The 27956-nt window shown below is 51.0% G+C and overlaps 1 protein-coding gene across 1 annotated transcript; it reads right to left on the reverse strand.

Moving 5' to 3' along the window:
* Positions 1–389: 389 nt before the first annotated feature.
* On the reverse strand, positions 390–26950 carry LOC144159050 (astacin-like metalloprotease toxin 5). Its single transcript, XM_077690299.1, has 6 exons — positions 26804–26950; positions 24922–25001; positions 18786–18858; positions 18073–18187; positions 15623–15801; positions 390–644 (listed from the first exon to the last, which is right to left on the reverse strand). The coding sequence occupies exons 1-6, from the start codon at positions 26904–26906 to the stop codon at positions 412–414; spliced, it is 783 nt and encodes a 260-aa protein (XP_077546425.1). The 5' UTR covers positions 26907–26950; the 3' UTR covers positions 390–411.
* Positions 26951–27956: the final 1006 nt, after the last annotated feature.

The following is a 27956-nucleotide window of genomic DNA, read 5'->3' on the forward strand; positions in this document are numbered from 1 at the left end:
TCTATCTGTGTCTGCCTGTCTGTCTGTCTGTCTGTCTGTCTGTCTGTCTGTCTGTCTATCTATCTATCTATCTATCTATCTATCTATCTATCTATCTATCTATCTATCTATCTATCTATCTATCTATCTATGTCTGTCTGTCTGTCTGTCTGTGCGATGTCGCCTCTCCGGCAGGTCATGCGGTCTGGATGAACGTAATGAGTCCTATTAACTCCTCGTATGAACGAGATCTTCTCGTATGAGAAGAACTCCTTCTCGTATGAAGAAGAACTCCTCGTTTGAACGAGCATGTTCGAACGCCTCGCTCGAACATGCAGTTTTTCTTTGTTTTCTTCCTCTTCCGTCGTCACGGCGCAGATCGTGTCTTACAAAAGACGACGGAGACACTATTGGGGCTGTTAATGGAAGCTTTTATTTCCCTCCTTGTCGACATCCGTAAGCTGCCCAGATGCCGTGCACGTCGCCTTGGCTGAGTCCCGGCTTCTCCCAAACCTCTGGTATCAGCTGGCCGTCTTTGGTAAGCATGGTGGGTTGGGCATTTCCGGAGGCCGTCATCGACCCATACAGCATGATCGAGTCGTAGTCGAAGGGCGACAGCAGTTGGTTCTGCCAAGGTGCCATCTTGTTAAACTGGTCCACGTTGGCTGCGTGTTAATTAAAAAATACCTCGTGAGCATTCAACGGTGTCACAGAGAAAGCTTCCAGGAGCCATGAAGACAAAATAGTACAACTCTGTTCTATTTAAATGATGTAGCTTTTACTAATTCACTTCACTGCAGTGCAGCCACGAAAGACGTTTTAAAGACGATAGTCTTTCTTGGGCTACTTGAACCCAGACATTTTGGTCTGTCTGTCTGTAACTCGATTCAACAACCCGGCCAATGTAAAATAGATCTTGCGCAATAGTCTTATATACTCACAACCAAATGTAAACGTCTAAGCCCGGTTTATATGTTCATACTTGTCAACTTTGTTGAACAAGAACAAGACATTACGCAAATGCAAGGCAGGAAAGTAGTGCGCAAGGTATATTTACAGTGTTCCTTTATTAAAAAATTCATGGACGCTTGCTTTTTTGATAGATTCTACACGTATCGCAGAAAACCGCCGCCTGCTGTTGCCCGTGCCACCTCCTGGCGGCATACAAAAAATCACCCGGCAACAGCAACGAAAGGTTCCACTAGCAACGTTCCACATTCTGCTTTAAACGTACGTGGAGCACGGCCACGCGGTTTTATAAACCTCGTAGTCGGTCGCCTCGAATTCACGCGCGTCTCCGCCATACTGCAGCGCTGGCATCGAGGAAACCTGCCTGTAGTAGTGGAATGCTGTAAATTCAAATCGCAATTGAGCAAACATTTTTGTGTTTACCTTGGGATGAGCACGACGGTAAAGGAAGAGCATGAGAGGGGAGCGGGAAAGCAAAGTGGGGCATTTCCTTGGCAAATTTCTACAAAGACTATCGTCTTTTGACGACATTTGTAACGAAAGGAGGAAATAAGCGGCCAATTTTTTTAAGCAACTCGAGCAATATTGAAACAAATTACACCACCTTCCCGTAGGGGAACCCTGAGTAGTGTGCGAAGCAGCCATGGGGTTGACTAAGTTCCCATTAGTTTTTAGCTCGTCGTTTCCGTTGACGTCCAGCTTCGCGTGCCTTCGTTGTATCAGTAGCTTCTTCGCGTAGTTTTAATGAGTAAATGACATAAGGCGCGTTCGTAGCACATGCTCCCATCTCGGTTTGTAGCGCAGTAGGAAGAGCGCCACGTACCTCCCGTTGCGACCAGAGAGGCATGGGATCGAAAAAGGGTGCCGCCGAACTATTTCTTTTTATTGCGGACTGCACTGACGTCAGCCCAAACGCTGACGGGGCTGAAGAGACGCGCATGCGCAGTAGAGTGCGGACGGCGAACAAGGGAGGGAGGGACACAGCCCCGAGCATGAGATGCTCCGCAACTAAAAAATTGCAAGTTTCGCGCCACAGTGACGTAATATTGTTCGGAGTGGCACAGTTTCGGAGAGAACTAAGACACACATATTGTGAGCCTTGTTTGCGTCAAAAGGTTGTCCGTCACTGTGGACTGCGGCCATTACCACGGCCTCGCGGCCACCCCTTCTTCATTCCTTGTACATGCTCAACATCACCCAACAATCCCACTTCGCCGGCGAATCATCATCAGTGACCCTGATTGCTCTCCAATGTGCCTCCCTACTGGCTCTTCTAGGAATAAAGGAGTGGGGAAGCAACGGCCCTGTCGTCTCTTAACAACGGTGTTGTGAAGTTTCCACCCCACCGCTGGAAACCAGTTGTTGCATAAGGGAAGGCGTCCCGGCACCGGGCTCCGTCACCTCCGCCATGCGGGTGGTAGCGTGGCGGTGAGCGGCCAGAAAATGTTGCTGCCTTGGATATTACGACCAGAAGCCGAAGGCAAACTTAGCTGGTTTACTGCACTGCGAGAGATGAGCCGAAGCAAGACAATAAAAATACCCTTCCGGGCGAGGTTACAGCACAGAAGTCGAGCAGAGTGACAGCATTGATTCCCTGCTCCAAAAAGAACACACTTCGGCGCTTGGGGCTCGTATTTATACCCAAAGCGCGCTAACAGTCAAACAAGTGCGCCCCGCCTTTTTTCGCGCGGCGCGAACATAGTACAGACACACACAACACTCCTTGCAGAGTTCGTGAGGTTCGTGAGGGGTCGGTAGTAGCGGCGCACTCTGAGTATTAGAGAGGGGGAAGAGGAGCTCTCCGCTGCGGCATCCGCGTATTTCGGACAAGTCCCCACATGTCACGTGTGCGCCGCCAAGGTTTGAATCCAACCGACAGCGAGGCGCCCGTGAGGCGGCAATTCCCAGGCACGTTGCAGCTTGTCCGAGGCAGCTTTCTTTCACACCGGAGGACTCCGCGGAACTTTGCAGGACGCGCGAACATGGTTGCGGCGCGCAGAATCGCAACAACGGCCTCACAATACCTTTGCGTTAACTGCACGTCAGCGTTCAAGACGTTCGATAAAATGTGACTGAAGGTCTCGCTACAGTTGCCCAGTCATGTTTAGTTCACGGTGGCTTAGGTCGGCGGAAGTCATTGGCCAAACGAAATTCGGTGACGTCGTAGATCACTCCCCGGAAAGTCACTGAGTAGACTTTACTTTCTGTCTTTCCAAATTCTTTATCTGTTTAAATGACCTACCGCACTCTTTTGCTTTCCGAGGTTTTCTTGACTGCCAACCATTACTTCTGTCTTAATTTTGCGCGCCCCTCATTTCCCATTGTGGTTCGCTACATGCAGTGATTTATACACACCCCCCTAACACCCCCAAACACCCCCCCAGAACTTCGACACCCCCCCCCCCCAAAAAAAAGATTCCACAACCACAACCACCCTGCCTAGGAATTTATACAACCCCCCCTCCCAACCATCCCACCGACACCCCCCCAAAATCGAAATTCTGCATAAACCCCTGGCTACATGCATAGCGAGGGCCTGTGTTCTGGCAGTGTTGGTGCCATTTGGAGCTAAAGTGGGCTGCGAAACTGTCCACGTCTGTCGCCTAAAGCCCTATTACGATCCCATTGTGCTGCACTAGCCGTAGGGCGCCAGGGTGGCTCTCTCTTCGGCGGGGGGTGATTGTAATGAAGAGGTGGGAAAGGATCAACGGACCTCAATCGGCCAATCCCTGCTTGGGTATGATGCGGAAGAATCCAGCTATCATCATCTCTGTGACCCGTGTGCTAAGAGCAGAGATCCCCTATCCGGTTCACCTGGAACAGACTGCTGATTCCCGCCTCTCGCTTTTACCACTCGTTAGTGACTCAACCACCTTGCAATATATATATATATATATATATATATATATATATATATATATATATATATATATATATATATATATATATATATATATATATATATTATTCCCGCAAGGGTATGCGCTGACCACTCGGAAACCGCCATGACCACTAGGCGGAGCCAGTGACCTGTCTAGAAGAAGAAGACGCTCTGTCTGCTTGCTCGCTACCTTGTGTGGGCTCTATTCTGATTAAAACCAGTGTTCTATTTGGCAACCACCTGTCTCTCTTGTGACAATTTGGTGGAGTGTGCTGAATATCCAACCCATGTACTTCGGTGCCGAAGACCTGGCAACTTCAAGCCCCAGCGCAGTGGACACAACACCAGTTCACAAGGCGAGCCGATGCCTGCGAGGCTTGGAACTGGAGTTTGGGTGTCTCGCCACACCTGTCAGGTCAGCCGTGGCTTCTACAGCGAGCAAAACAAGCCAGATGGCAGGAGTGGCTCAATCGCTTGTCCTGCATACGCCTCGCATCCCGAAAGCATTTCACGAGGAGAGCTTTGGGGACGTCGATGATTGGCTTGACAGCTTTGAACGGGTGGCCTCATTCAATGAATGGGATCACCGTCGAAAACTCAGGATAGTTTATTCCTCTCTGGAGAATGCCGCTCATACCTGGTTCGAAAGCCATGAATCCACCATGGACACTTGGCAAGAATTTCGGCGACAGCTCTTGGCTACATACCGCAGCGGCGAACGAAAGGAGCGGGCTGAGATCGCCCTTCAGTCACGTGTCCAGCGTCCTAACGATACTGTGACCATGTTTGTAGAAGACATGTGCCGACTGTTTAGAGGGGCCGACCCCGACATCCCCGAGGAGAAAAAGGTGCTGCATTTAATGAGAGGAGTAAAGGAGCAGCTGTTCACAGGCCTTGTTCGGTATCCACCGGGTAGCGTTGCTGACTTTCTTAAAGAAGCAGCAGCAATGAGACGCGTGCTGCAGCAACGTGGGATGCAGTACACGGCCGTCAATCTCATCCCCAGACCTCAAACTGTCATGCTCTAGCGCCGGGAAACACGGATGACTTTTCTCTGCGACAGCTTATAAGAGCCATTGTTCGCGAGGAAGTTTAGCTCCAGAAAGCCAACCTCGTTGGTCGTCAGCCAAGTGTGGCCTCCCTTTCCGACGTAGTCCGCAAGGAGATACGACAGACATTGCTGCCCACACCGTCACCGCAGAGAACCTCTGCAACAACTTACGACGTGCCTGCACCCCCATGTCATGGCGTACGCAGACGCAGAGCGTCTGCGTACGCCATGCCTCCAACTGCGCCCAGGGAGCAGCGGTTCACCAGCAGCGCTGCGGGGATTGATCCAGACAACCCTGCTAGAAAACGGTGGTATGGCGCACGCCGGACAACAGACCCCTCTGTTATCATTGCGGGGAAGCGGGCCACGTTCGGCGCTACTGCCCCTACCGCAGGATGGACATTCGAGGGTTTTCGCCTGATGTCCCTTGACCCCACTACGGCGAACGACCTCCTGAAATTCAGGAGTGTCTGGCCTCCCATCTGCTCCCTCCGCCGTAGCAACAACGCCAGTCCAGATCGCCTTCGCCGCAACGCTTCATGTCCCCTCGACGCCCTATCTCGACCACGACGACCGCCAAGACCGCTTGAAGGTCCCCAAGCTCCCGCCGGGGAAACTGAGGACGGCGTCCTCAGTGGGTAGGGCTGCCGCCACTCACATTTCACAACATCCTCCGCCGGCTGGACGACGCGAAGCAAAACCCGACGCTCCGGCCTCACCACCGTGACGACCCGACCCCGAACCCGTTTTTGCAGCGACTCGAACAGACGACTTGACGCCTGGCCCAGAAACGCACCATGGGAACGCTGGCGTAATATCCGCCGAAATGCCGATTTCAGCCGACGACTACCCTTTGACGGCTCTAGTGGACACAGGGTCGGACTTTTCTGCAATGAGCAGCCAGCTTGCTGGCCGGTTAAAAAAGGTGGTAACACCATGGAGTGGCCCCGCGATTCGCTTGGCTGGCGGACACCTCCTTACACCGATTAGAGTTTGCACAGCCAGAATTAAGATATGAGACGCGTATTTCCCGGCCTACTTCCTTGTCCTGTGAGAGTGCTCAAAGCCACTCATCCTCGGACTAGACTTCCTTTATGAGTATGGGGCCATCATCGACCTGCGGGAGATACTGGTCACGTTCTCTACCAACCGAGCTGTCAAAACCGAAGCTGAGCCGCGTTCTATGGCATTACGCCTTTGCGATGGTCCCGTGACGCTGCGCCCCCCCCCCCCACCCCCCGAGCAAGTGTGTTTGTTTCCGTGAAGTGCGACAGTGACTTTACGTGCCGAAAAGCCCAAGCTAACGTGTCCCTTCTGTTGGAACGACAGAGCAGCGTGGCTCGGGGAGTGGTTGAAATCCGGATCTATCGCATGGACATTCTCCTAACGAATTTCAGTGCCGCACCCCAGCATCTTAACCAGGACACAGCTGTGGCCTATCTCGAAGAAATAGCTGGCATCGATGAAATAGCTGCCGTACACAGTACAGTAGCTCCAGATCATCAAGAAGCACTGAACATTTCTACAGTCACAGCGACTGCTGAGCCTACCAGTCTTGTTGAAATTAGCCACAGTCTAACCCAAGAGCAAAGGCACCTACTCCAGGCTGTCATCAGCTCGTTCAGTGACTGCTTTGCTTCCTCGACCAAGGCAAAGCACACTGGCCTAGTTAAACACCACATTATAACCGGAGACGGGGAGAGACCTGTTCGGCAACAACCGTACAGGGTTTCGTTAAAAGAACGAGAGGCCATTCAACGCCAGGGCAACGAGATGCTGCGGGATGACGTGATACAGTCGTCTAAAAGTCCTTGGGCATCACCTGTCGTTCTCGTTGCTAAGAAAGACGGTACCCTCCGCTTCTGCGTCGACTACCGAAGACTTAACAAAATTACCAAAAAGGATGTATATCCCTTGCCACGTATCGACGACTCCCTCGATCGCCTCCGCCAAGCCAGATATTTTTCTCCATCGACCTGCGTAGAGGATACTGGCAGATCGAAGTTGGTGAACGAGACCGTGAAAAGACTGCCTTCATTACCCCTGACGGATTGTTCGCGTTTAAAGTGCTGCCATTCGGACTTTGCTCTGCACCTGCCACATTCCAGCGAATGATTGACTGTTCTCTCTCGGATCTCAAATGGCGCTCTTGTCTCGTTTAGTCGGGTAACGTAGTCATCTTTTCGGCCACGTTTGATGAACATCATGAACGCCTCCGCGCAGTAATCAAGGCCATCCGTGCAGCCGGTCTCTCCCTCTAGCCAGAAAAGTACCACTTCGCCTCCGAAACACTTAAGTTTCTTGTACATGTGGTGAGCTTTGAGGGCGGGAGTCCAGACCCCGAGAAGACGTCTGCAGCAAGCTCGTTCCAAATGCCAACTGACAGACGTGCCATTCGCCGTTTCCTGGGTCTTTGTGCTTATGATCGACGATTTGTGGCCGACTTCTCAAAAACGGCGGACCCCTAACTCGCTTGACAAGGGATGACGTACCTTTCGTTTGGGGAGAAGAGCACTGCATAGCTTTCGAGGAGCTCAAGAGGCGCTTGCAAACAACCCCTATACTTGGTCATTTTAACGAGGACGCCAAGACTGAGCTGCACACAGATGCAAGCTACATTATTCTCGGCGCCGTTTTAGTACAGTGGCAAGAGGGAGTTGAGCGAGTGATTGCCTACGCAAGGCGCACTCTGTCAAGGGGGAGAGAAACTACTCGACGGCAGAAAAGGAGTGCTCGGCGGTAATATGGTAGATTACAAAGTTCAGACCCTATTTCTACGGCCGGCCATTTCGCGTCGTTAGTGACCATCACTGCTTTTGCTGGCTGGCAAGTCTCAGGGCCCCGTCGGGACGCCTTGCGCGGTGGAGCCTCAAGATTAAGGAGTTCGATGTCACCATTGTTTATACATCCGCGAAGCGGCCCACCGAAGCCGACTGCTTGTCGCGAGCTCCCCTTGAGCGTAATCCTGGCGTCTCGGAATAGGGCAATGCGTTCCTCGGAGCCTTGGAAGCTACAGATCTTGCCCCGCAACAGAGAGATGACTCGGAGCTCCAGCCACTCATTGAGTACCTCGAGGGACGTAGCGCGCTTACCCCACGACTTTTTAGGCTCTCCCTTTCATCTTCCGTTCTCCGGGACGGTGTGGTGTTTAAAAAAGGGGTTTCAGCCTACAGGATCCGAGTACCTTCCGGTTGTACCGACATGCCTGCTAGGCGACGTTTTACACGCTTTCCACGACGAGCCCTCGTCGGGGCACGTAGGCTTCGCTCACACAATGGCGCGCATCTGCCAGAAGTACTACTGGCCAAAGTTAGCCGCGACAATCAAACGCTACGTCACAACATGCCGGGATTGCCAGCGCCGCAAATCTCGATCTACTCGGCCAGCCGGCTTCTTACAGTCTATCGACCCCTCGAACCTCCCATTTCAACAGATTGGCATGGATTACTAGGCCCATTTCCTTTGTCGTCGGCTAGAAAGAAGTGGATTGTGGTCGCTACCGACTATCTTACACGGTAGTGCGAAGAAAAGGCAATACCACATGAAACATTAGCGGAAATTGCGAGATTTTTCCTCCACAGTAACGGGCTCCGCCATGGTGCCCCAGCAGTCGTCCTTACCGACCGAGGAACTGCGTTTCCATCAGCGCTTACTGGAGAATTAATGAAACTTACGTACACCGACCATCGCCGCACAACTGCATACCATCCGTAAACCAACGGTCTGACCGAGCGTCTCAGTAAGATCATCGATGATATAATTTCCATGTATGTTAACGATGACCACAAGAACTGGGATGAGGTACTACCCTACGTTGTATTCGCATACAACACGGCTCCGCACGAAACGACCGGCTTCACTCGTTTTCGTCTCGTTCATGGCGGGGAGATCATCACAATGCTTGATGCGATGCTCCTGCCCAGTGGAACTGAAGCACCCACTTCAGGCGCTGAAGAATTCACTAGGCGCGCCGAAGCAGTTCGCAACCTCGCCCGATGTAGAATACGGCACCAACAAAAAATCGACGCCCACCGATATTACAACCGGCACAGAGAGCTGGTTTACCAGTCGGGAGACCAGGTTTTGGTGTGGAGCCCTGTGCGCCTTCGAGGGAGATCTGAAAAACGGTTGCGCCGCTATTTTGGCCCCTAGAAAGTCTACTCAAACGACGTCGAACGGTGACGTCTCTGCTATGCGGTATTTCGGTAATGGTGCCACCGGGACAGACGCGGGAAGTAAACGTCGACGGCGACACGGTAAGCACGACAGGAGCACCTTCCTGGCGGTTCGCCTTCCCTTTAAGATACAAAACCTTCATCGAAGGTCCAGAAGCGTAACTTGAACTCCGGCGTGCAGAAGACGGACATGTGTCGCGGCTACCAAGAGTCGCGTAAACACGTGCTCACTTGGCAAAAAGATTGGATGCTTAACTTCCTCTGACCCATCAAGTTCCTGTAAGCGGCTTCCAACTCTAAGCAAGCCATCCAGGCCAATCTCTGGCCTTAGGGTCAGAACGCTGGAGCATGATGGCAACGGCTGGCCAGCTTTACGTGCGGCGATCTCGGATGGGAAGGCGGTTTTCTGAACCAGCTGGAGGCAACACCGCTCCGCCTGATCTAGTTCAAGTGACGTCAGTGGCCCCGAAAAGGTTGGTTGCCTTCGGGTAGCATTGCAAACAAACCTCAAAATCCAGGCGGTTACTCTGAGGAGTCTGGAGAGTGAGCCGTAGTTCTTGATGTCCAGCAGTGGGGTGGGTGGACGTGCAGATTGCTGCGAGATTGCTGTTGGGCACACGGAAGCAAGTTCGGTGGTCAGCTCACTCACTGCTATCGCAGCGCACGAGGTCGAAGGCCAGTTGCGTTCTGGTTCCGCCAACCACAGAGGTCCAGTCCACCACGTCGGTTTTCGTGTTAGAACTACTGCTGGTACTCCGCGCGTCAAAAGGTCCGCCGGGTTGTCCGCACTCGAACAGCGCCGCCAGGTGAAACCTTGGGTCAACTGCTGAATTTCACGAACACGGTTCCTCACAAAGGTCTCCCAGCGGTTTTCGTCGCCAGCAATCCAATGCAATGCTACGGTTGAGTCAGTCCAAAAATAGGCGACACAGGATGAGAACTCTGGCATTTTACGAATGTAGTGCCATAACCTCGCAGCTAGAAGGCATGCCAGAAGTTCTAAACGCGGCAGAGAAACCGTCTTCAGTGGTGCAATGCGAGTCTTGCTCATAAGTAGCCGAACGGTAAAGCTGCCATCGACGACTAGCTGACGTACAAACACTGCGACGCCGTATGCATGAGGGCTGGCATCAGCGAACAAATGTATCGTCGCACTATCATGACCTTGCGATGCCAGTAACAAACAACGGGGAATGCGCAGGGCGGATAGGACCGGGAGCTCTGATACCCATTCCGTCCACAAGTCCTCGATGTCTGGTGGGAGAGACTCGTCCCAAGCGATTCCCTGTCGCCAGAGCCGTTGGAACAGCAGTCTGGCTCTCACGTGAAACGGAGCGATAAAGCCCAACGGATCGAAGAGCCTGGCTGAGGCTTGCAAAACGGTTCGCTTCGTCGACGGTTGGGTGGAAAGGTACGACAGAACGCCTTGCGTGGTGATGACGATCTCATCTGATGAGCGGTCCCATAGCAAACCAAGTACCTTGAATTTGGAGCTCGGCTCAGTAACGTTCTCAAGTGAGAGCCCATCGTTCAATAATTGGGTGCACAGCAAGGGTGAATTCGAGCACCATTTTCTAAGCTCCACTCCTGCATCGGTAATAATGGCATTTGCTTCCCGGTAAATCTCCAATGCCTCCTCCTCAGAAGACGCGCCGATGACTAAGTCGTCCACGTAGAATGACAGGTGTAGACGAGCTGCAATGTCCGGGTGTGTTGTCTTCCACGTTTCTAGGTGGCGCTGCAGAGTGGCTGACAGCAATAACGGGCTAGACGACGCTCCGAAAGGAACCCTGGTCATGCGCCATTCGACGATTGTCGGGACGGTATGGTCACAGGTCGGTAATCGGTAAATCCACAGGAAACGGAGAGCGTCTCTGTCTTCCGGTTGAATGCTTATCTGGAGGAACGCCTTCCGGATATCCGCGCTAAGAACGATGGGGCTGCACCTAAACTGCAGAAGAATCTGTAGGAGATCAGGACCAAGCTTAATGCCCTTATCAAGCATTTCGTTTAAAGACGGTTTCCCGTACTCATGCGATGAGGCATCAAACACGACGCGGACCTTGGTAGTCACGGCTTCGCGTCGGACTACCGCATGATGAGGTAGGTAGTAGACAGTCTGTCCGGTGGTTTCAGACGGTACTACTCTCTCAGCATGGCCTTCCTTGAAGTACTGGCTGATGTCGGCGTCGTACTCCTGCAACAGTTCTGGCTGATGTTCAAACCGCTGAAGCTGCCTTTTCAGCCTGCATTCGGCTACAGTTCGGTTTGTGGATGACGTGAGGCTAGGTGTCTTAATCATGAGCGGTACTACGTAACGACCTTCGCTCTTGCGTACTGCGCTACTAAACTGTAGGAGCGCCGGGTGTTTTTTGACGTCGTGCTCCTCACCTGCATCGCTTATACCGATGGCGTCCAACCGCCACATCTCCGACGGGTTTCCGGGTAGGAACTCCGTGCGCCAATCGTCAGTACAAGCCAGGAATAATGCAGTTGCACTGGTGGTACGTGGTGTCAGATGATGGCAGACGTCAGTGTAGGTTCCTTGAACGACCCAACCGAATATTGTCTCCACGGCGCACAGGGTGTCGGTGAAGCGCTCGACACGTCCGATTACAACCCTCCAGTAATTGTCAGAGCCGATCAACACGCATATCACGGAGTCCTGAGGTTTATCGTCTTGGGGATCGTCGGCTAAGGGTAAATTCCGGTCACGCAGCATTGCAATAACGGTGCTCTCTATGGCCGGGCCCCTCACTGTACAGACCTCTGGCACTTCCAGAGCTTGGAGGGTAAGCTCATTTGATTCAAAACGACCACAAAGAATAATGTTCACCCTTCGGCATTTGTACTGGCGTGGACGGTTGCACTTGCCGAATGTGAACACTGCCAAATCCTCAGTTCCAGTGCTGGGTAGAGACAGTTGCTGCGACACGTCTTGACGGACGAAGGACCGTTGGCTTCCGGTATCAAGCAGTATCCGTACCGGCACGCGGTCGCGGTTTCCGGACGCCCACACCGTGGTGGTTTGGAGCAATACGGGTGACGAGGACGTGCTGCTTGCAGGAGCTGTTGTCACCTGCCTTCCTCGTTGTGTTTCCACCTCTCGGTTTTCAGCTCCGATAGGAGTAGGTGGTCGTGGAGTGCCCGTTGCTGCTCTTCCCCAAATGCCGCACAGTGTAGAAATATGGCGCCCTGAGCAGTGGTCGCACCTGAGCCCTGCTGCGGCTCGGCAATTACGGGCAGTGTTGCCCCTTTTCCCACACTTGAAACAGCAATGCTTCCTAGACAGCCGTCGGCGCTTTTCCTCCGCTGACTGTGTGGCCTGGCACCTACGTGTCGCGTGTCCTGGAACGTCGCAGAGGGAGCACTTAGTCTGCGAAGCCATGGACGGATCGGCACCTGGCGATGCGGACCGTGCTGCCAGTGCTAGGGCGGATGGTATTCGAGGCGGTGTCACGTTGCGGTTAGCTGGCAACCTCCTTGAAGGGGGTTTCTCGCGTGACACTCGACTCTCCTCTCTGCTTTCAACCTCCACTTGCAGGAACTTCAGGATGGCCTTGACTTGCTGTTCTCGTGATTCCGCTGCAGAGTCCACTCCAGCTGTCTCGGTCTTCGTGCGCTTGCGGTACAGGATTGCCAGATCCTCTGGCAATGATCGCATCAGCCCCGGTGCAGAACAACCGCGTACTCTGCAGACGACATGCCAAGGCTATCCAAACAGCCGGTCCGGAATTGGATCTGCTCATAGAGGTCTCGCAGACGTGAAACTTGAGACGATGACTCGATTGGCTCGATGGAAAGCAGGCTGTCTATGTGGTTATCAATGAGGACATCCTTTCGGCCATAGCGTTCAGTGAGCACCTTGACGGCAATCTTATAATTTGCGTCAGTCAGGCGTATACCTTCGATTGCCCGCTTTGCAGCGCCGGCCAGGTAAGACTTCAAATACTGGAACTTTTCATTGTCGGCGAGATCGGGGTGAGCGTGTATGGTGGCCTCATAGTGTCATAATGCTCCCAAAAGCCCTGCCATTCACGGGTCTCACCGGCAAAGACGGGTATTTGAATCTTTGGCAAATTCACGCGCAGACCCGGTGCTCGTGGCCTACCGTGAGCGGCGGTATTTTCGCTGATGAGCTCGGTGTGAGCAGCTCCGATGGCGTTGCTGGACTCGTTGCTAGTCCCCGCAAGCCTCTGTAGCTGGCCTTCACTGACAGGAGCACCAGCCGTAGCGCGCGCGTTCATGGCGAAACGAAGCCTGTTCATCGCGTTGACGATCTTCTCACGGTAATCTATAGCACCCGCGACGTCTTCATCAAACGCCTCACCGTCAAGGGAGTCGGCGATCTGGCTGTCCATCTCAGCGAGCGCGGACGCTTTAGAGCGAAGCCCGTCGATAATTTCCTGGAGGTCGCCCAATGACGGCTGAGTGTCCTCCCGCAGGATATCGCTGGCCATGGTCAGAAGTCGGGTGGTAGAACCACGAAGGATGCCTCGCTGCCTGCGCAGCTTCTCCATGCTCGGTAACGTATCGGTGCGATGGATGCCGGCCGTCTCCCGGGTTTTACGGCACCAGAAATATTGCGACAGCAAAGAGACCGACACCCGCGTTACCAGTTCGAAGACCTCCTCCTGGTTCTCTTCTTTCTTTATTGCGTGCTCACGCGCATGCCCCCGCTGCCCGCCCTCTTCGTCTTCTTCTGTGGTTGAGCCGCGAGGCGCATGGCGTTTACCGCCACTGCTTCCCGCGGGAAACTCAACAAAAGCTAAGTCCCCTAAAATTACGAAGGCGGGGAATTTGAATTGCATTGGGTAGTAGCAGGAAGCGGATAATCGCGCTACAGCCCAGTATGGCGAATCACTGCTCTGAACTTCCGACAGCTTTCATATTGAGTGGAATGGCTTTAATTTTTTAAATGCAGAGCATTTCAGTAACTCACGATGTCACCCGCGTTGACGTCCGTAGTCCGCACCGCACCCCTCCCTACTATATAAAAAAAATACTATCCGGCACCCGGTTTCGATCCCTCGACCCTGCGGGCGGAACGCAATCTACATGGGGCTCTACCCACTGCGCCACAAAGCCGACACAGAATGGGAAGCTACGAACAAGACTTATATCGTTGACTCATTCAAATTACTGCTGACGAGCGCTCTCTCGTCAGCAATTGCCACATGTGCAACAACATTAACGTAACGCAAACTACTTAACGTCGTGCGCCCCCGGAAATGCTCTGCATTTGATCGTGCCCCTCGCGAGGGGGATGTTTCACTGCGTCTTCTCTCAGTCGCGGGACCCGTGGCGCCATCTGGCGGAGGCGCGGCACAACTCGTAGCACTTTCTTTAAAAAAGCGCCTCGAAAGCGCGGCAAATATGAAATAGGGATAACGCGCTTTCGAGGCAATCCGCCGACGCGGCTGCTTTGTGTACAGACTCGGCGGCGAGCGTACCGCGATTCTGGTGTCTTCTGGCACCACCACCACCACCGTAACTCACACATACAGCAGTGTGCGATTGATGAATGCGCAGAGAAAATACAAACTTTGCCCGGCCGCTCCTCGCCACTCCTCCTCGCCGCTGCCACTGGCGCGGCGGCCCGGCGGCAGCTTTTGTGGTCTCGCTCTGGATTTCGCTTTTCCGGTGAAGGTTTTATTACTTCTTTTTTAAAACCAGAGTAAGCGCCTGTTTACGACACGCCCCCTTAACCTTTCCCGTTCCTCGTCGCCACACTGCCCCCGCCCCCGCCCCCACTGGCACGAACAAGCGATTAGACAGTTTCACTGCAGAACCGCACGAGGCGCTGGCTTGACCTTGGCTGAGCTGGAAGGTCAAATTGACGCTAGGAGCAATCAGCCGTTTTTAGATGCAGAGCATCTGATTCACTCGCCTTGTCCCTCCGGCGTCGTCGTCGTTGTTGTCGGCGTTGTCCACCCCTCTGTCATTCTCCTCGCCGCGCGAGCTGCGCTCTTCGCCGCTCTCCGCCGCTCACCCGCTCTCCTCTCCGATAACGAACACTCTCTCGCGAGGGGCATTGGATTGGATTTGATTTGATTTGATTTGATTGGATTGGATTGGATTGGCTTGGCTTGGCTTGGATTCGGTTGGATTGGATTTGGATTGGATTGGATTAAAGTGGATTGTGTTGGATTGTGTTGCGTCATAGCCGCGGCACGTTGCGTCATAGCCGCGGCAGACGCGCTGGGGCCGGCGCATGTGCAGTACTCTCTCTTCCGAGGTTTCCTCTCCTTCGGGCGCGCTGCGCATATAACCGGTGTGCCGTTCTCCGGCGAAGCAACATCCACGCTTGGCTCAAACACCTAGAGTCCACGCCGCTTTACAAGTACGCCAACGTCGTCATCGACTGGGACCAGCTTACGCAGTCCCCTCAACGTTATGCGCGCTATAAAACGCGTTCCCTTCGCCGCTCCGCCTATGCGTCGCATCTACACAGGGGTTCCCGCGAGGGGAGGTGGGAGTTTTTCTGGTTTAACCAGGAGAAGTAAGATTCGCTTAAAATATTGGGATCGCGACTAAGAACGGCGGAGGATAGGCATACATACGCACCTGGATCCGCATTCTCGAGGTGGACGTTGATGTACTGGTCCCGATCTGAGCGTGAGTGCTCGTGGATGAAACCCGCTGCGTGCATCAGCTCGTGCATCACAACGCTCCTTTCGAAGCATCGGTCAACACCCAGCGATAGTGGCTGTCGTCCACCCATGCAGCCTGGCATTGACCAGCATCTGCGCAGGACAATACTCGTAATGACCTATCGCTTTTTGATTGATTGATTGATTGATTGATTGATTGATTGATTGATTGATTGATTGATCGATTGATTGATTGATTGATTGATTGATTGATTGATTGATTGATTGATTGATTGATTGATTGAACAATCGATCGACCGAGTCCGGGGAAATGGGGATTTACAAACGATATGCACCAGACAAAATTAAGGAAAATAAGCGCTCAGGTTAAGCTTAGAACCCAGAACCTTAGGACAACGTGTCAGATGCTTTACCAATTGAGCTACAGTGGCGTTGTAGGACAACGTCTCAGATGCTTTACCAATTGAGCTACAATGGCGCCTGCATGCGCTTACCTTTTCTGGTTTGCTTGCGAGCTTGGAAGTGTATCCTCGGGATAAAGGGTTCAGCCTGCGGTGGTTTGAGTACTTCGGAGTGAGGGGCCTTGTTTTTTACACCCCGTGGACAGTTACTAACCTACGGATGCCAGGAGCAGTAAACTGACCGGAAACCATCGCATGCGACATGCAGGGTTGGGGGTCCCATACGACCCCCAACCCGGTCAATATTTGGGCCATCGTTGTGCAAGTAGCTTGTCAGTAGTGTGAACGTGTGGTTCGTTGAATGAACACACAAGGGAAAGCCATCAGTGAACAGAAAACTCCGAGTAGGGCACAGAATCTACTCGTCTCATTTTTGTTTTGAAAGTTAGATGTTTGCAATGGTTAGAAAGAAGCTAATTTTAAAAAAGCGGGAGGTGCTCAAAACTTTCTAAGAGTGTGACGGCAAGGGCCTACTCGGATCTTCTGTTTATCGGCTCTTGAAAATTTTTTAACTTTAAGGATGCATCCGTCACGACTAGACCAGACCCATGGACAGCAAGCACCCTTCAAGGCGCGTTCAACTAGCTCGCCATCGCAAGGCGCATCCTGTTTTCCTCCATCGGTATCTACCTTCACCTCTCCAACGGGCTTGTACTGCACGCGTGGTGAGGCTGTTTCCCTTGCTTGGGGCGCGTCGCTCTTTCTCAGAGCCTTCCTCCGAGCCTCCGCCCGCATTGCTGTTGCTCTCTCCCGGAGCGTGAACCCGGGCTCATGCTCCACTGCTCATGCAAATTGAACTCTTTTAGGTGCGGAGTACCTCAGGACCGCGCAATGTCCGTCCGCCTCGTGCGCATAGCATTTACAATCACAAAAAATCGCACAGGCACCGCAGGATTCGAGCCTGTGTCTGGTAAAGCAGACAGAGTTAGTGTCAGTCGTCTTACCAATTGGGCTACGACCGTGAGTCAGTAACCGAGAGTCAAACGGCTTACTCCCTAGACTGTAACGGTGCGGAGTACCTTAGGACCTCCCACTGTCCGTTCGCGTCCATCCGTGCGCACACCACCATCAAGCGAAAATCAAGCGAAATTCGATTTGAGCCGTGAGATGCAGTTTCATTTAGGGACTAATCAAGGTGCAACTAGCGGCTCAAATCGAATGATGGTCGGGGAGCAAATAGGATGTCACTCGGGGCGCAACTTGGATGTCATTTCGAGTCCCCGTACTCCGAACCCTCGCCATCATCCACGGAGTGGAGATGCTGCCATTTTTGGTGCCTTATGAGATTCATGAAACATGGACATCTAACGCTTCGCCTTAAAACATACATGCAACAAAACGCGCATACAATGATTGGTGGAGATTCCACGCGCGGAGCGTGGAAGTTATTAAAGCAAAAGCTTCCTTGGTGATACCGTTGGCGTTGTGTCACAAAACCCAACGCATTTCCCCGTGGACCGGTTGAGGGACCGAAAAGCGCTCTATAAGATTTCTGAACACTCGGAGCGTGCGTGAAAGCTGGCTTGCATTGTGTTAAAACCATTCCTCGATAGTCACGATAAGACAATACACGCGTCGACCATGACGAAGGATGTACAATAGTACAGTTTTATCTCATAACCCCCGTATCGGTGTAGACTTAGACCGTTCGTAGATGCGTTTACTTAGTGCGCGAAAAATCGTCGCATGGGGTCGTTCTTCGTTTGCGATCTGGGTCTTTCAAAGCTTGAAGATTGAATGGACGAACTTTTAGCGAAGATTAGAAGCACTTTCGCGATTCTCTCAACTTTCTTTAGAAAGGGCTGGCAGACGTTTGGTTAATGTAACCACTTGGGAATCCGTGGGGCCTGAGTTATACTCTGCTGTATTCATTGCATGCTCAATATAGAAGGTTCCAAGCATGGTTGACCGGTGTAAATGCCGGTCGTCCTCGGCAACTTACTCATCTCCTTTGTACAACCAGACGTAGTTCGGCTCCAACGTGCGGGGTACAAAACGAAGGCATGACACACGCTCTATCTCGTTCATTGCACTCCGTATCCACATGTAACGGCTTTCTGCGAAAACAAAAACGTAAAAAGATCAGAGCCCATTTCATGAAAAAGAAGAATGGTCAATTAAAATCAAAGACAACTGCGCAAATTATACCACGTACTGAATAATATATGACCTGATGAAAGAACTTGCAGACGGCTCTGCTCCGCCAACCACGAAATATCGCGCTAAAGCAGCGCTAATTCCGGCTTATAAAACATTGCTGAATGTTTCAGCTCGGTAACATCCTTCGACAGGAAGATAGTATTATTTCCGCCGGCGCTCTTGCCCGTGTGTTAATTCAAGTGTTGCGGGGTAGTGTGAGCTTCGTTCATTTGCTTCCTTCAGGCTCTCAGTGTGCATTTGCGGAAGCCCATTGTGCAAGTTGACTTCCTGCAGCGCGTTATGGCCGTAATGATTTGGATTTTGTACTTTGACTTCGGACTTTGAAGACATTAGCTTGCGGCCAGAGAAAGCTACACTTTTCCACCATCTTTCCGTTCACCCACGATTATCATCAACATCCTCAGAGAAAGTTGGCTTTTCTGTAGTTATTTCGGTGTAGGCGGTCGCCATCAGTGAGGCATAGAAAACTTCGCTATGCTAATTTTGTCTACTTACCCAGCGTTGCGTCGATCACATAAGGAATGATTCCATCCGGCCATAGCCTGATCGGGAGCACCAGAGCACTCCTCTGCGCACGCAAAAAAAGAGATAAAGCGAGTGTACAAACTCCTCGGCGCACGTTAGCACTCTTGCGTGCTATGAAAGCAAAAGCATTATAGCTTTCTCTGACGATACTTATCCAACACTTCTTGACTTTTCCAGCGTGTTTGCCCCTCTTTCTTGCCTTGCGTTTTGACATCTTTTGGCTAGAATCATTTTGCGGTCAGTCTGGGGAAACTTTGCGCCATAGCGTCCACATAGTGAGAGTTCACCGTGGCTGGGGTGCGCCTCTTTTGCGATATGACGTCAGCGCTGCACGCCCTGGGGTAATTCTTGTTGTACCGCTGATGTAGCGTGAGGGTAACTACATGAACTCCTGTCCTGGAGACCAGAGGCATAGCAAATGGCGAGGGGGGGGGCTTCAGTTTCCCCCACCCCCGAAATTTTGTCATGCTGTCATGCAGGGCGACCAGGGAAACCACCTGCGCCGGAAACATGTGCAGCTTTCCCGCTCATGGCAGTCCTTTCAGCAGCCCTTAATCTGTATTTATTTAGCGAATGGCAAAATATTTTCGCGCAGCTAATACTGGGGGTGAAAACTTTTTTGCGCACAGTTTCAAGTCTTGCACGTGTGCGAGTAAGCTCCAGAGCAATGGAAACTATCCCACACAACGAGCAATCGACACCACACTGGCATACATGCTAAAGTGTGGCCTAACGTGAGCACCTTCAAAATCTTCCCTACTCATCAGGCGGTCGAGAGTATGAGGGCGACCGGTTCCACCGAATCTAGATCCGCTGGTGACCATAATGGGTACTGTCGTTCCCACAATGAGAACGCTCGGTATCCTGGGAATTCCTTACCACCATGATGTAGGTGGAGCAGAAATGTTTCATTGTCTTCAGCAAACTCTGGCCCAGCTCACTCATATTCAATGCATCGGCTACCACCCTCATAACCTAAAAGAACCCGAGACGTGCAGAATTCTCCAGCCATGCTAATCAGCAGAATACCTTATGGAACAACCTACTTGGCCCTCAAAACCAAAGAGTCCAACAAAATAGATATAATGATTTGCAAAGCCTGCAAAACCGCTTTTGGGATACCAGTCTTCACATCAATTTACCGCCACTTCCAGGTCGGCTTGCATAACACACTGCCAGAACTAACTGAAGCCCATACCAACAGTGAAAATCAACGACTTCGACTAACTGCTATCTGGCAATATGTGCTACGCACCTTGGGCTACTATCCTCCACGGACAGACGACACCCTGCAGCGCATGGCAGCGATCCAACGATCTGCCATACGGCTGCTTCCTGTTCCAAAGCACATGCACCCGACTTGGAATGCTTGTCGCAGGCGACACCGCGCCCGGCTTCTTGCAGCGAGATATGTCACAGACCCCGAAGCACGCCACACGGACGCCGCGAGCTACCACTTCCGACATGCACATGCGGCTTAGGTAGTCAGGGTAAAGGGCACCCCACTGGAACAGGAAGGTTTTTACCGGCTCTACAAGTAGAGCTGAAGAAGCGGCTATCGCTTTAGTGGTGGCGCACGCCCCGAATACTAACGTTACCGTGCCCACCGACTCACAGATTGCCTGCCGACGGTTTTTAATGAGAAACATCGCCGGCCTTGCAGCTTCCATCCTCCATCACCCACAAGAACTGCCATAAACCCGCATTGCATGGATTAGGACCTCTCTACATACATCTCTAACACATGTCTAACTGGGAATGAGGCGCTCCATACCACTGCCCGTGACCTTACCCACCTGGCATTACCAAAAGGGGAAGAAGGGGAACCATTTAGTGGCCCTCTAGTCCTGCACCCCTCTCAAAAAACTGCTCTGACATCCTTCATCCCTACAAAGATTCCCGCAGGGACCTGCCGTCCCACATCTATCTCTAGTTTTGGCCGAAGCACACATTTGGTGACGACTCCAGACCGAGACTTACTAGAACTACACCTTCCTCCATTGGAAATCTCCAACCGCATACTATCCATACTACCGCCAACTATCCATACTGCCCCGGAACTCAAAATACATCTCCTTTGATTTGGATATGCCCTACCAACCCCCACCCCCCCAACCACACACCCTTGAGCAGTGGGAGAGCTTGCTGCGCAGTGGCCAGCTGGCGGATCAGGGGTATTGTGACGCGCACCCGGGTCGCCGCAGCACAGCACGCACCACCGGATTAGGACGTCTACACACCTCATACGGTCGCACTCTATGTGATAATAATAAACGTTTTTCAATCCAATCAATCTACACAATTTTTTAAGTGTTATTTCTTCTTGTGTAGACAAAACAGAAAATTGCAAGCACTTATAGTAGTTGTGCTGCAATTCTCGTAACATATAACAGTGATAATGAACGTTTAATGGGCAAAGGGTGGTCGTTGAGCCGTCACTCGATGGGGTGGGTTCACCTTTGTCCAGATATAGTTGGGACTTGCAGCTAAGCAGGCCCTCCCACTGCTCAGGGGAAGGGTTGGGATTTGTGGTGAGCGATGGGTATTTCTACAGGACAACAGCATGTGGTAGGCAGTGTTAAGAGAGGGGGCAGAAGTGACAGGTGAGTGGGTATTGGGTATCGGAAATAGTGTGGAGATTGGATGCGTTGTAATAGCTGTTTGTAATCAGTGCCAGATCATTATATGCGAAGCATCTCATGCTCAGGGCTGTATCCCTCCCTCCCTTGTTGTCGTTGTTGTCCGCCGTCCACACTCTACTGCGCATGCGCGACTCTTCAGCCCCGTCAGCGTTTGGCCTGACGTCAGCGCAGTCCACTATAAAAAGAAATAGTTAGGCTGCGCCCGGTTTCGATCCCACGAATCTCTGGCCGCAACAGGAGGTACGTGGCGCTCTTCCCACTGCGCTACAAACCGAGACGGGAGCATCTGCTACGAACGCGCCTAATGTCCTTTACTCATTCAAACTACGTCAAGAAGCTACTGATACAAAGAAAGCCCGCGAAGCTGAACGTCAACGGAAGCGACGAACTAAAAACTTTAGAGGAGGATGTTGAATTTCCCATGGGAAAGCTGCGGCGGGAAGCGCCACGCGCCTTCCAGCTCGACCAGAGAAGAGGACGAAGAGGGCGGGCATCGGGGTAGGAGCGTGAGCACGCAATAAAGAAAGACCAGAACCAGGAGGTGTTCGATCAGGTAAGTCGGGTGTCGGTCTCTTCGTTGTCTCTACATTTCTCTACATTTCTCGGTCTCTACACGGGGGTTCACACTACGTTCCCATTCGTGCTCCGATAAACGAAACAACATAATGGCACCACAATGGGAAGAGCGACACGGAACCCCCATAATGCTTCGCATCCTCCTCATGGTTCCCCACGGGAAGATGGTGTAATTTTTTGCTTCCTCCTTGGTTAGTTGTGGGTGAGGTTCAAGCAAGGTGAGGCGACGGTTGCGATAATGGTGGAGGATGTAGCGGTAGTGTGATAGATAAGCGGGAAGTGGAGGAGACTGGGAACTTGTATCTTACCCTGAGGGAAATGCCCGGTGCGGATGGGCGCGGGCAACGGAATGAACCGCCTCTTTCCCCCGGGGGACGAGAGGCCAAGGGTCACGACGATGTAGAGGTCGCGGAGGGAATTGATGGATGAAGAAATACGTAAGGCAGAAAATGAGATGCGTTCACGCTGCATGTTTGGGCACGCTTGTTGGGAATCTGTGATATTGCGAGGTATTCGGAGCCCTGAGACCGCCGTAGCGGCAATGGCTATGGCAATTTTTTCAGAAATAATGGTTGATGTGGAGAGAGTCATGAGTGACGTGAGAAGTGCGCTTTACGAGTTGACAACTGCCAGAGAATGAGCTTGGCGTGGGGGAAGAGGGCGGCGTTGGTGTATCGAGTACCCGGGTAGAAGTTTTTTTTTTAATTCGAAAGTTTGCCCTGCCGCATAATAGAAGTTAAAGTGGGGTGGAAGATGTTTAACCCTTGAGAGTATTCAACCTTCGTTGAATAATGGGTGCGTTTTTTTACAGAATATCCGAAACAGTAACGTGAGACTGTATAGAAAATGGAATGCGTTGAAGGGCATATGAAGCAGGTGGGGTCGGGTAACCGAGGGCCCGAATAATGTGTCGGGCGATATTAATAAGGAGAAGTCTGTTGAGTTGACTGTTGCGTTTCACTTCCAGGAGTTCTTCGAGGCTGTTATGAATTCCAAGTTGAAGGAAACGACTAGAGGTTACAGAGGGGAGCCGAAGTACTATTTTTAAGCTTTTCAAATTAGTGTGCCAACTTTTTATCGTTCTATGTGTTTGAAGGTGATGTAAGATGTGGAATGGGAAATATCGGATGCGAATAATTGAAAGTGCTTGAATTAATGATATTGTACCCTCTTCTTTGAGGCCTTAATGTTGATTCGTGATGTGTTTGATGAAATAAAGAGGTTGTGTGACAGTGACCTGTAGCTGGGGAATAACTGCAGCGCCAGAGCCACTTTGGTGAAATTGGACTCCGAGTATGCGAAGCGTGAGAACTTTAGGAATGGCTGTACAATCTATCATGGGTGGAGGGTCGGGTGTTGGAACTGGAGGTGTCCCTTCGGGTGTGGGAGCGGATCATGAGGAGTGCTCACTTGCTGGGGTACACGTGAGGCCTCGAGGTCGGAGATAAGCAACGATGGTGTCGATGGTTTCTTGAAGGAGATCTTGCGCGCCAGAAGATCTGGTCGTGGTCCAAAGAGTTCAGTCGTCAGCTTATAGGGTATGGCGGAGACCAGGGATGTCTTTGAGTAAAGGTGGAAGCTTCAAAAGAGCGATATTAAAGAGGAGGAGTGGTATAACTGAACCTTGTGGTGTTCATTTGCGAAGTGTTTGAAATGTGCCGCAGCGAAGTGGTCCGATACAGAGGACGAATAATTTTTTATGAATAATTATTTATATTTCCTATTCTTGACAGTACGCAGGGTTAAAGTATTCGTTCGCAACGTATAACGTACATTGGTATCAGTTAATACCTATAGGTATGTATGATACATGTTTTTAATTCCTTTAAAAATAGAATGCATGAGATCAGGGTACAATCACAGACGCAGACCCCGCCACCGATCAAAATTTCTGGTTACGCCCGCACTGGAGCCCAAGGTTTCATTGCCATACAAAACTAAATGTGTGGTACAGCCACTGCAGAGGCGCCCATTTTCTGTACCGGACAAGGACAACAACGATGTTTTTTTCCACAATTGGGCACTTAGAGCTCCCGCCTTGCGACATACGTGACATACGTGAAAAAAAGTTTCAATGACGTTCCGGTCGAGGAACCGGCCTTCGTCAGATCTACATGGCCCACTCGCTGGACCTTCTTACGGAGGCCGGTCGAATAGCCGAAATATTGTACATATACCGTATTCTTTTTGTGTGTCGACCATTTACTCTCCTCCTTTCAATTGTCGTCGAAAATGCTGCTTGTTGATTAATTTATTTATGGTGTGTGTGTGTGTGTGTGTCTGTGTGTGTGTGTGCGTGTGTGTGTGCGCGCGTGCGTGCGTGCGTGTGTGTGTCTTATCATATGTTATTTATTTCCAATCACTTCTGAATAGGAATCACTCCTCGGTTTTTATCGCTCATTGCGGACATAGCGAGAATAGTGTTCAACAGTCTAAAAAAATTACGCCCACCTCCCCTCGCGGGAACCCTGGTGTGATGCGACGCTGAAGGGGGTTCCATTGTGCGTTTCCGTTAGGTCGATTACTCGAATTGCGTGAGCAATCGTCGGGTAATGCGAGAGAGAGAGAGAGAGCAAGCGTAGCGCGGACGACCGTCGACTGAGAGACCGGCCGGAGCGCGGCACTCATATGCGCAGCGCGCCCGAAGGAGAGGAGACCGCGGAGAGAGAGGGCGCAGCACATGCGCACAGAGCTCTTGAGCCGCGCGCAGGGAGTGAGAGAGCGCGCCGCACGGCATGCGCCACAGATGTTGGGGGAGAGGGCGCGCTATCACGGCGAGAGGAGGTGCGGCGCAGTGGTGCGGACAACAACGGACGCACGCAGGAAGGACAGGGCCGCCGACAAGAGATGCTTTCAGCGTCGCATCTAAAAATGTCCTTGTTACTCACGACTTGACGATTCTTTCCACTGTGTCCATGGAGCATAATATCGCCTTCAAAGAGTCCGTTTCCGCCTACAGTCACGTTATCTGGGTGCAGAAAGGGAGACACCAGTCAACTCACCTTTATTATAACAGTTTAGACCACCCTGTGTTTTTATACGTAAACCCATGACACTAAACGCCTGGAGAGCTTAAGTCTCTACACGCATAGCTTAGTATTAAAAGTGGGGGAGCCTAGCTCAGAAATAGATGTCGCTTCCCTGTTTTGTGTGAAGAGCGGCAGAGCGGCTTTTGATCAGGCTAAACATAATGGGAACGAATTAATCTATTTTTTTTTCATATTTATTGGAGCCTCCAAACAAGAAACACAAGTTGGCGCTCTGTTTCAGTGCCCCCAGCAGCTTCCTACGATAATGATCATGATGACGCTGCTGCTGCTGCTCATCATGATGATGACTGTGATGCCCTCAACGAATTTTTTCTACAGGGAGGAGTTAAGCATGCAAATAAAAAACAGCTCTAGGATGGCTCAGTGTGCAAGGACACCGAATATCTGTCTTCTTAGTGCGTGCAGGGCAAAACAGTGCAATTTAAAGTTTTCATACGTGTGACATGCCATGTGGGTACCAGACCCCGCACCAAGTACAAACCCATTCGTGGCCAACAGAAACCCAACAGAATTTTCGGTCCTTTGGGGAGCGTCTGTCACTGCAAGCCAACGTAACATTGGTTGGAGCAGCACCCTACGACTTTCCGTACGACTGCTGTACGACTTTCGCCGCCCTGCACATTCCAACGAACAGGCCCAAACCACACTCTTCAAAAGCGCACGCGACATTTCGTGTTGCGGCAGCCTCCCGAGCTCCTAATTAGCCTACGTGCGTGGCTTTTCTCCAATGGATGACAACAACCAACTGCCCTGGCTCTCCTAACTGATGGCCATGTCTAAGCCCCTTAAAATGAATTACTACCTCCTCCTCGCTTGCAAGAAGCCATCAAGAGTAAAAAACCACGTTGTTAAACTTGAAAACTAACCTTTCGTAACTCACTCAGATCTGTTCCAGACACAAAAAAGATTTTAAGCAAAAAAATAGGATATATAGAAAACTTTTCATATTCCACTATACGGGGGCGTATTACGAGCAGAAGTGATGTAATAGGGCCCATAACCAAAATATCGTTTTCAGTGTGCATCCGATCAGTGTGCATTTACAATCACCCAGACACGCCTCTCAGCGGTGGCATACGTCGGCTGCCGCCAATCACACCAAGGTACTGTGACGTCATAGAATAATCTATGAAAAATGGCTGGGGAGCCGCCACTGGTTGATCTGTTCTGCTCAATATCTCGCAATACCTACGGGGCGGAAACTTGGAGGCTCACTAAAAGGGTTCAACTTAAATTGAGGACGACTCAGGGAGCTATGAAACGGAAGATGATAGGTGTAAGATTAAGGGGCAAGAAGAAAGCGGAGTGGGTCAGGGAACAAACGCGTGTTAAGGACATATTAGTGTAAATTAAGAAGAAGAAATGGACGTTGGCAGGGCATGAAATGCGAAGGCAAGATAGCCAACCGTTGGTCAGTAAGCGTAACAGAGTGGATCGCCATAGAAGGCAAGCGTTCAGGGGGTGGCATAAAGTACGACGGGCAGATGATATCAAGAAGTTTGCGGAGATAAATTGGTTGCAGTTAGTTCAGGGCCGGGATAATGGAAGATTAATGTTGGTTTAACTCTTCTCGGGACAAATTGGTGTTTTTAATGACCGAAACCCGTACGATGTTGTCATGCCCCTTTAAAGTACCATAGTTCTCCCCTCAATGCATACACGTGAGTGCGTGAGTGGTTACCGTAACATTCCCAAAGTTCCTACTAAACTGTATGCATACCTGGGAAGCGAACAAGCGCCTGGGTTGTCGAGCCTTCAAGCACCAGCCATATAGTTGATGCGATAAAAACTGCAGCGGAGCTCGGAGCCGTGGCTAAACTCATTCTTCTCAGTACAGTATATCGTTCCTCTACTCTGAACAAACTCCCTTGTTCGGCACGAAATCGGGTCTGTTTTATTCATTTTTATATCTGTACGTGCACTTCATTTCTTTCGGGGCCGGGAAAAAATACATAAAGAGAAATGAAAAAAGCCCCAAGTCTACTACGTGCACTATGAACTTCGACCGTGCATATTACGTAGACGTAACCGTGGACTGCATCGTACGCAGTTCCCGCAGCACGACGGGTTCTCGCACCGCTGCTTCTTTATTTGTTTATTTATTATGTACAAAACCGAGCTTTAAAATATTTCTTATGCTATGACAGCAACAGAGCATGCGCTGTAGTGCACCTGCGTACGACAGCGAACACATCTCACCTAGATGCTACAACGTAGAATTCAGTCGCTACAAACCGCTAGCCTACAGAGGATCTCTGATTTCGAGAAAACCACGTGACTGTATGCTAAAACATTTTAAAATTAGGAGAAATTTGTTTCTTCCCCAAACATAATGCATCAATCTCTGCGGCCACCAAAGAATGTAGTAGCTAAATAATTTTTTTCTCACGAAGTAATAGACGTACTTAATGCATAATGATGTGAACGAATTGTAAACTTGACTGATTTCTGCACTAGGGTGCGATGAATAAAATGCCTTTTTATATTACGAGCGTCTCGCGAAATCTTACCGAATAGATAACTTCCCTTTTGTTTGCCTCAGGATGATGGCAAAAACACCTGTTTAAAGCTGAGTTTAAATGAGCGAACGTATTCGACTCGGCTTACATCGAATGTCTTTCTGACCTAATCTTGTTACAAAAGGAAGCTGCTATTCTCCGTCACATAATGGAGGCTGCCCCTTGAGCGAAACGTCTTTCTCGGTCGTTCATATTTAAAAGCCTTGTTTTGGTAATATTATTATTACATTGGGGAGCATTACCTGTATTCAAATATTTTCAGCGTACGTAAAATATCATCATGATGTAGTTTGTATTCTGACACATTTCCTCCTCTCACGTGAAATTGGTTGTGAGTGTGAGTAAATAAAATTT

This window comes from Haemaphysalis longicornis, unplaced genomic scaffold (genome assembly GCF_048455015.1).
Source record: "Haemaphysalis longicornis isolate Haplotype H1 unplaced genomic scaffold, Haemaphysalis longicornis Haplotype H1 scaffold_10, whole genome shotgun sequence".
Classification (NCBI taxonomy): Eukaryota; Metazoa; Arthropoda; class Arachnida; order Ixodida; family Ixodidae; genus Haemaphysalis; species Haemaphysalis longicornis.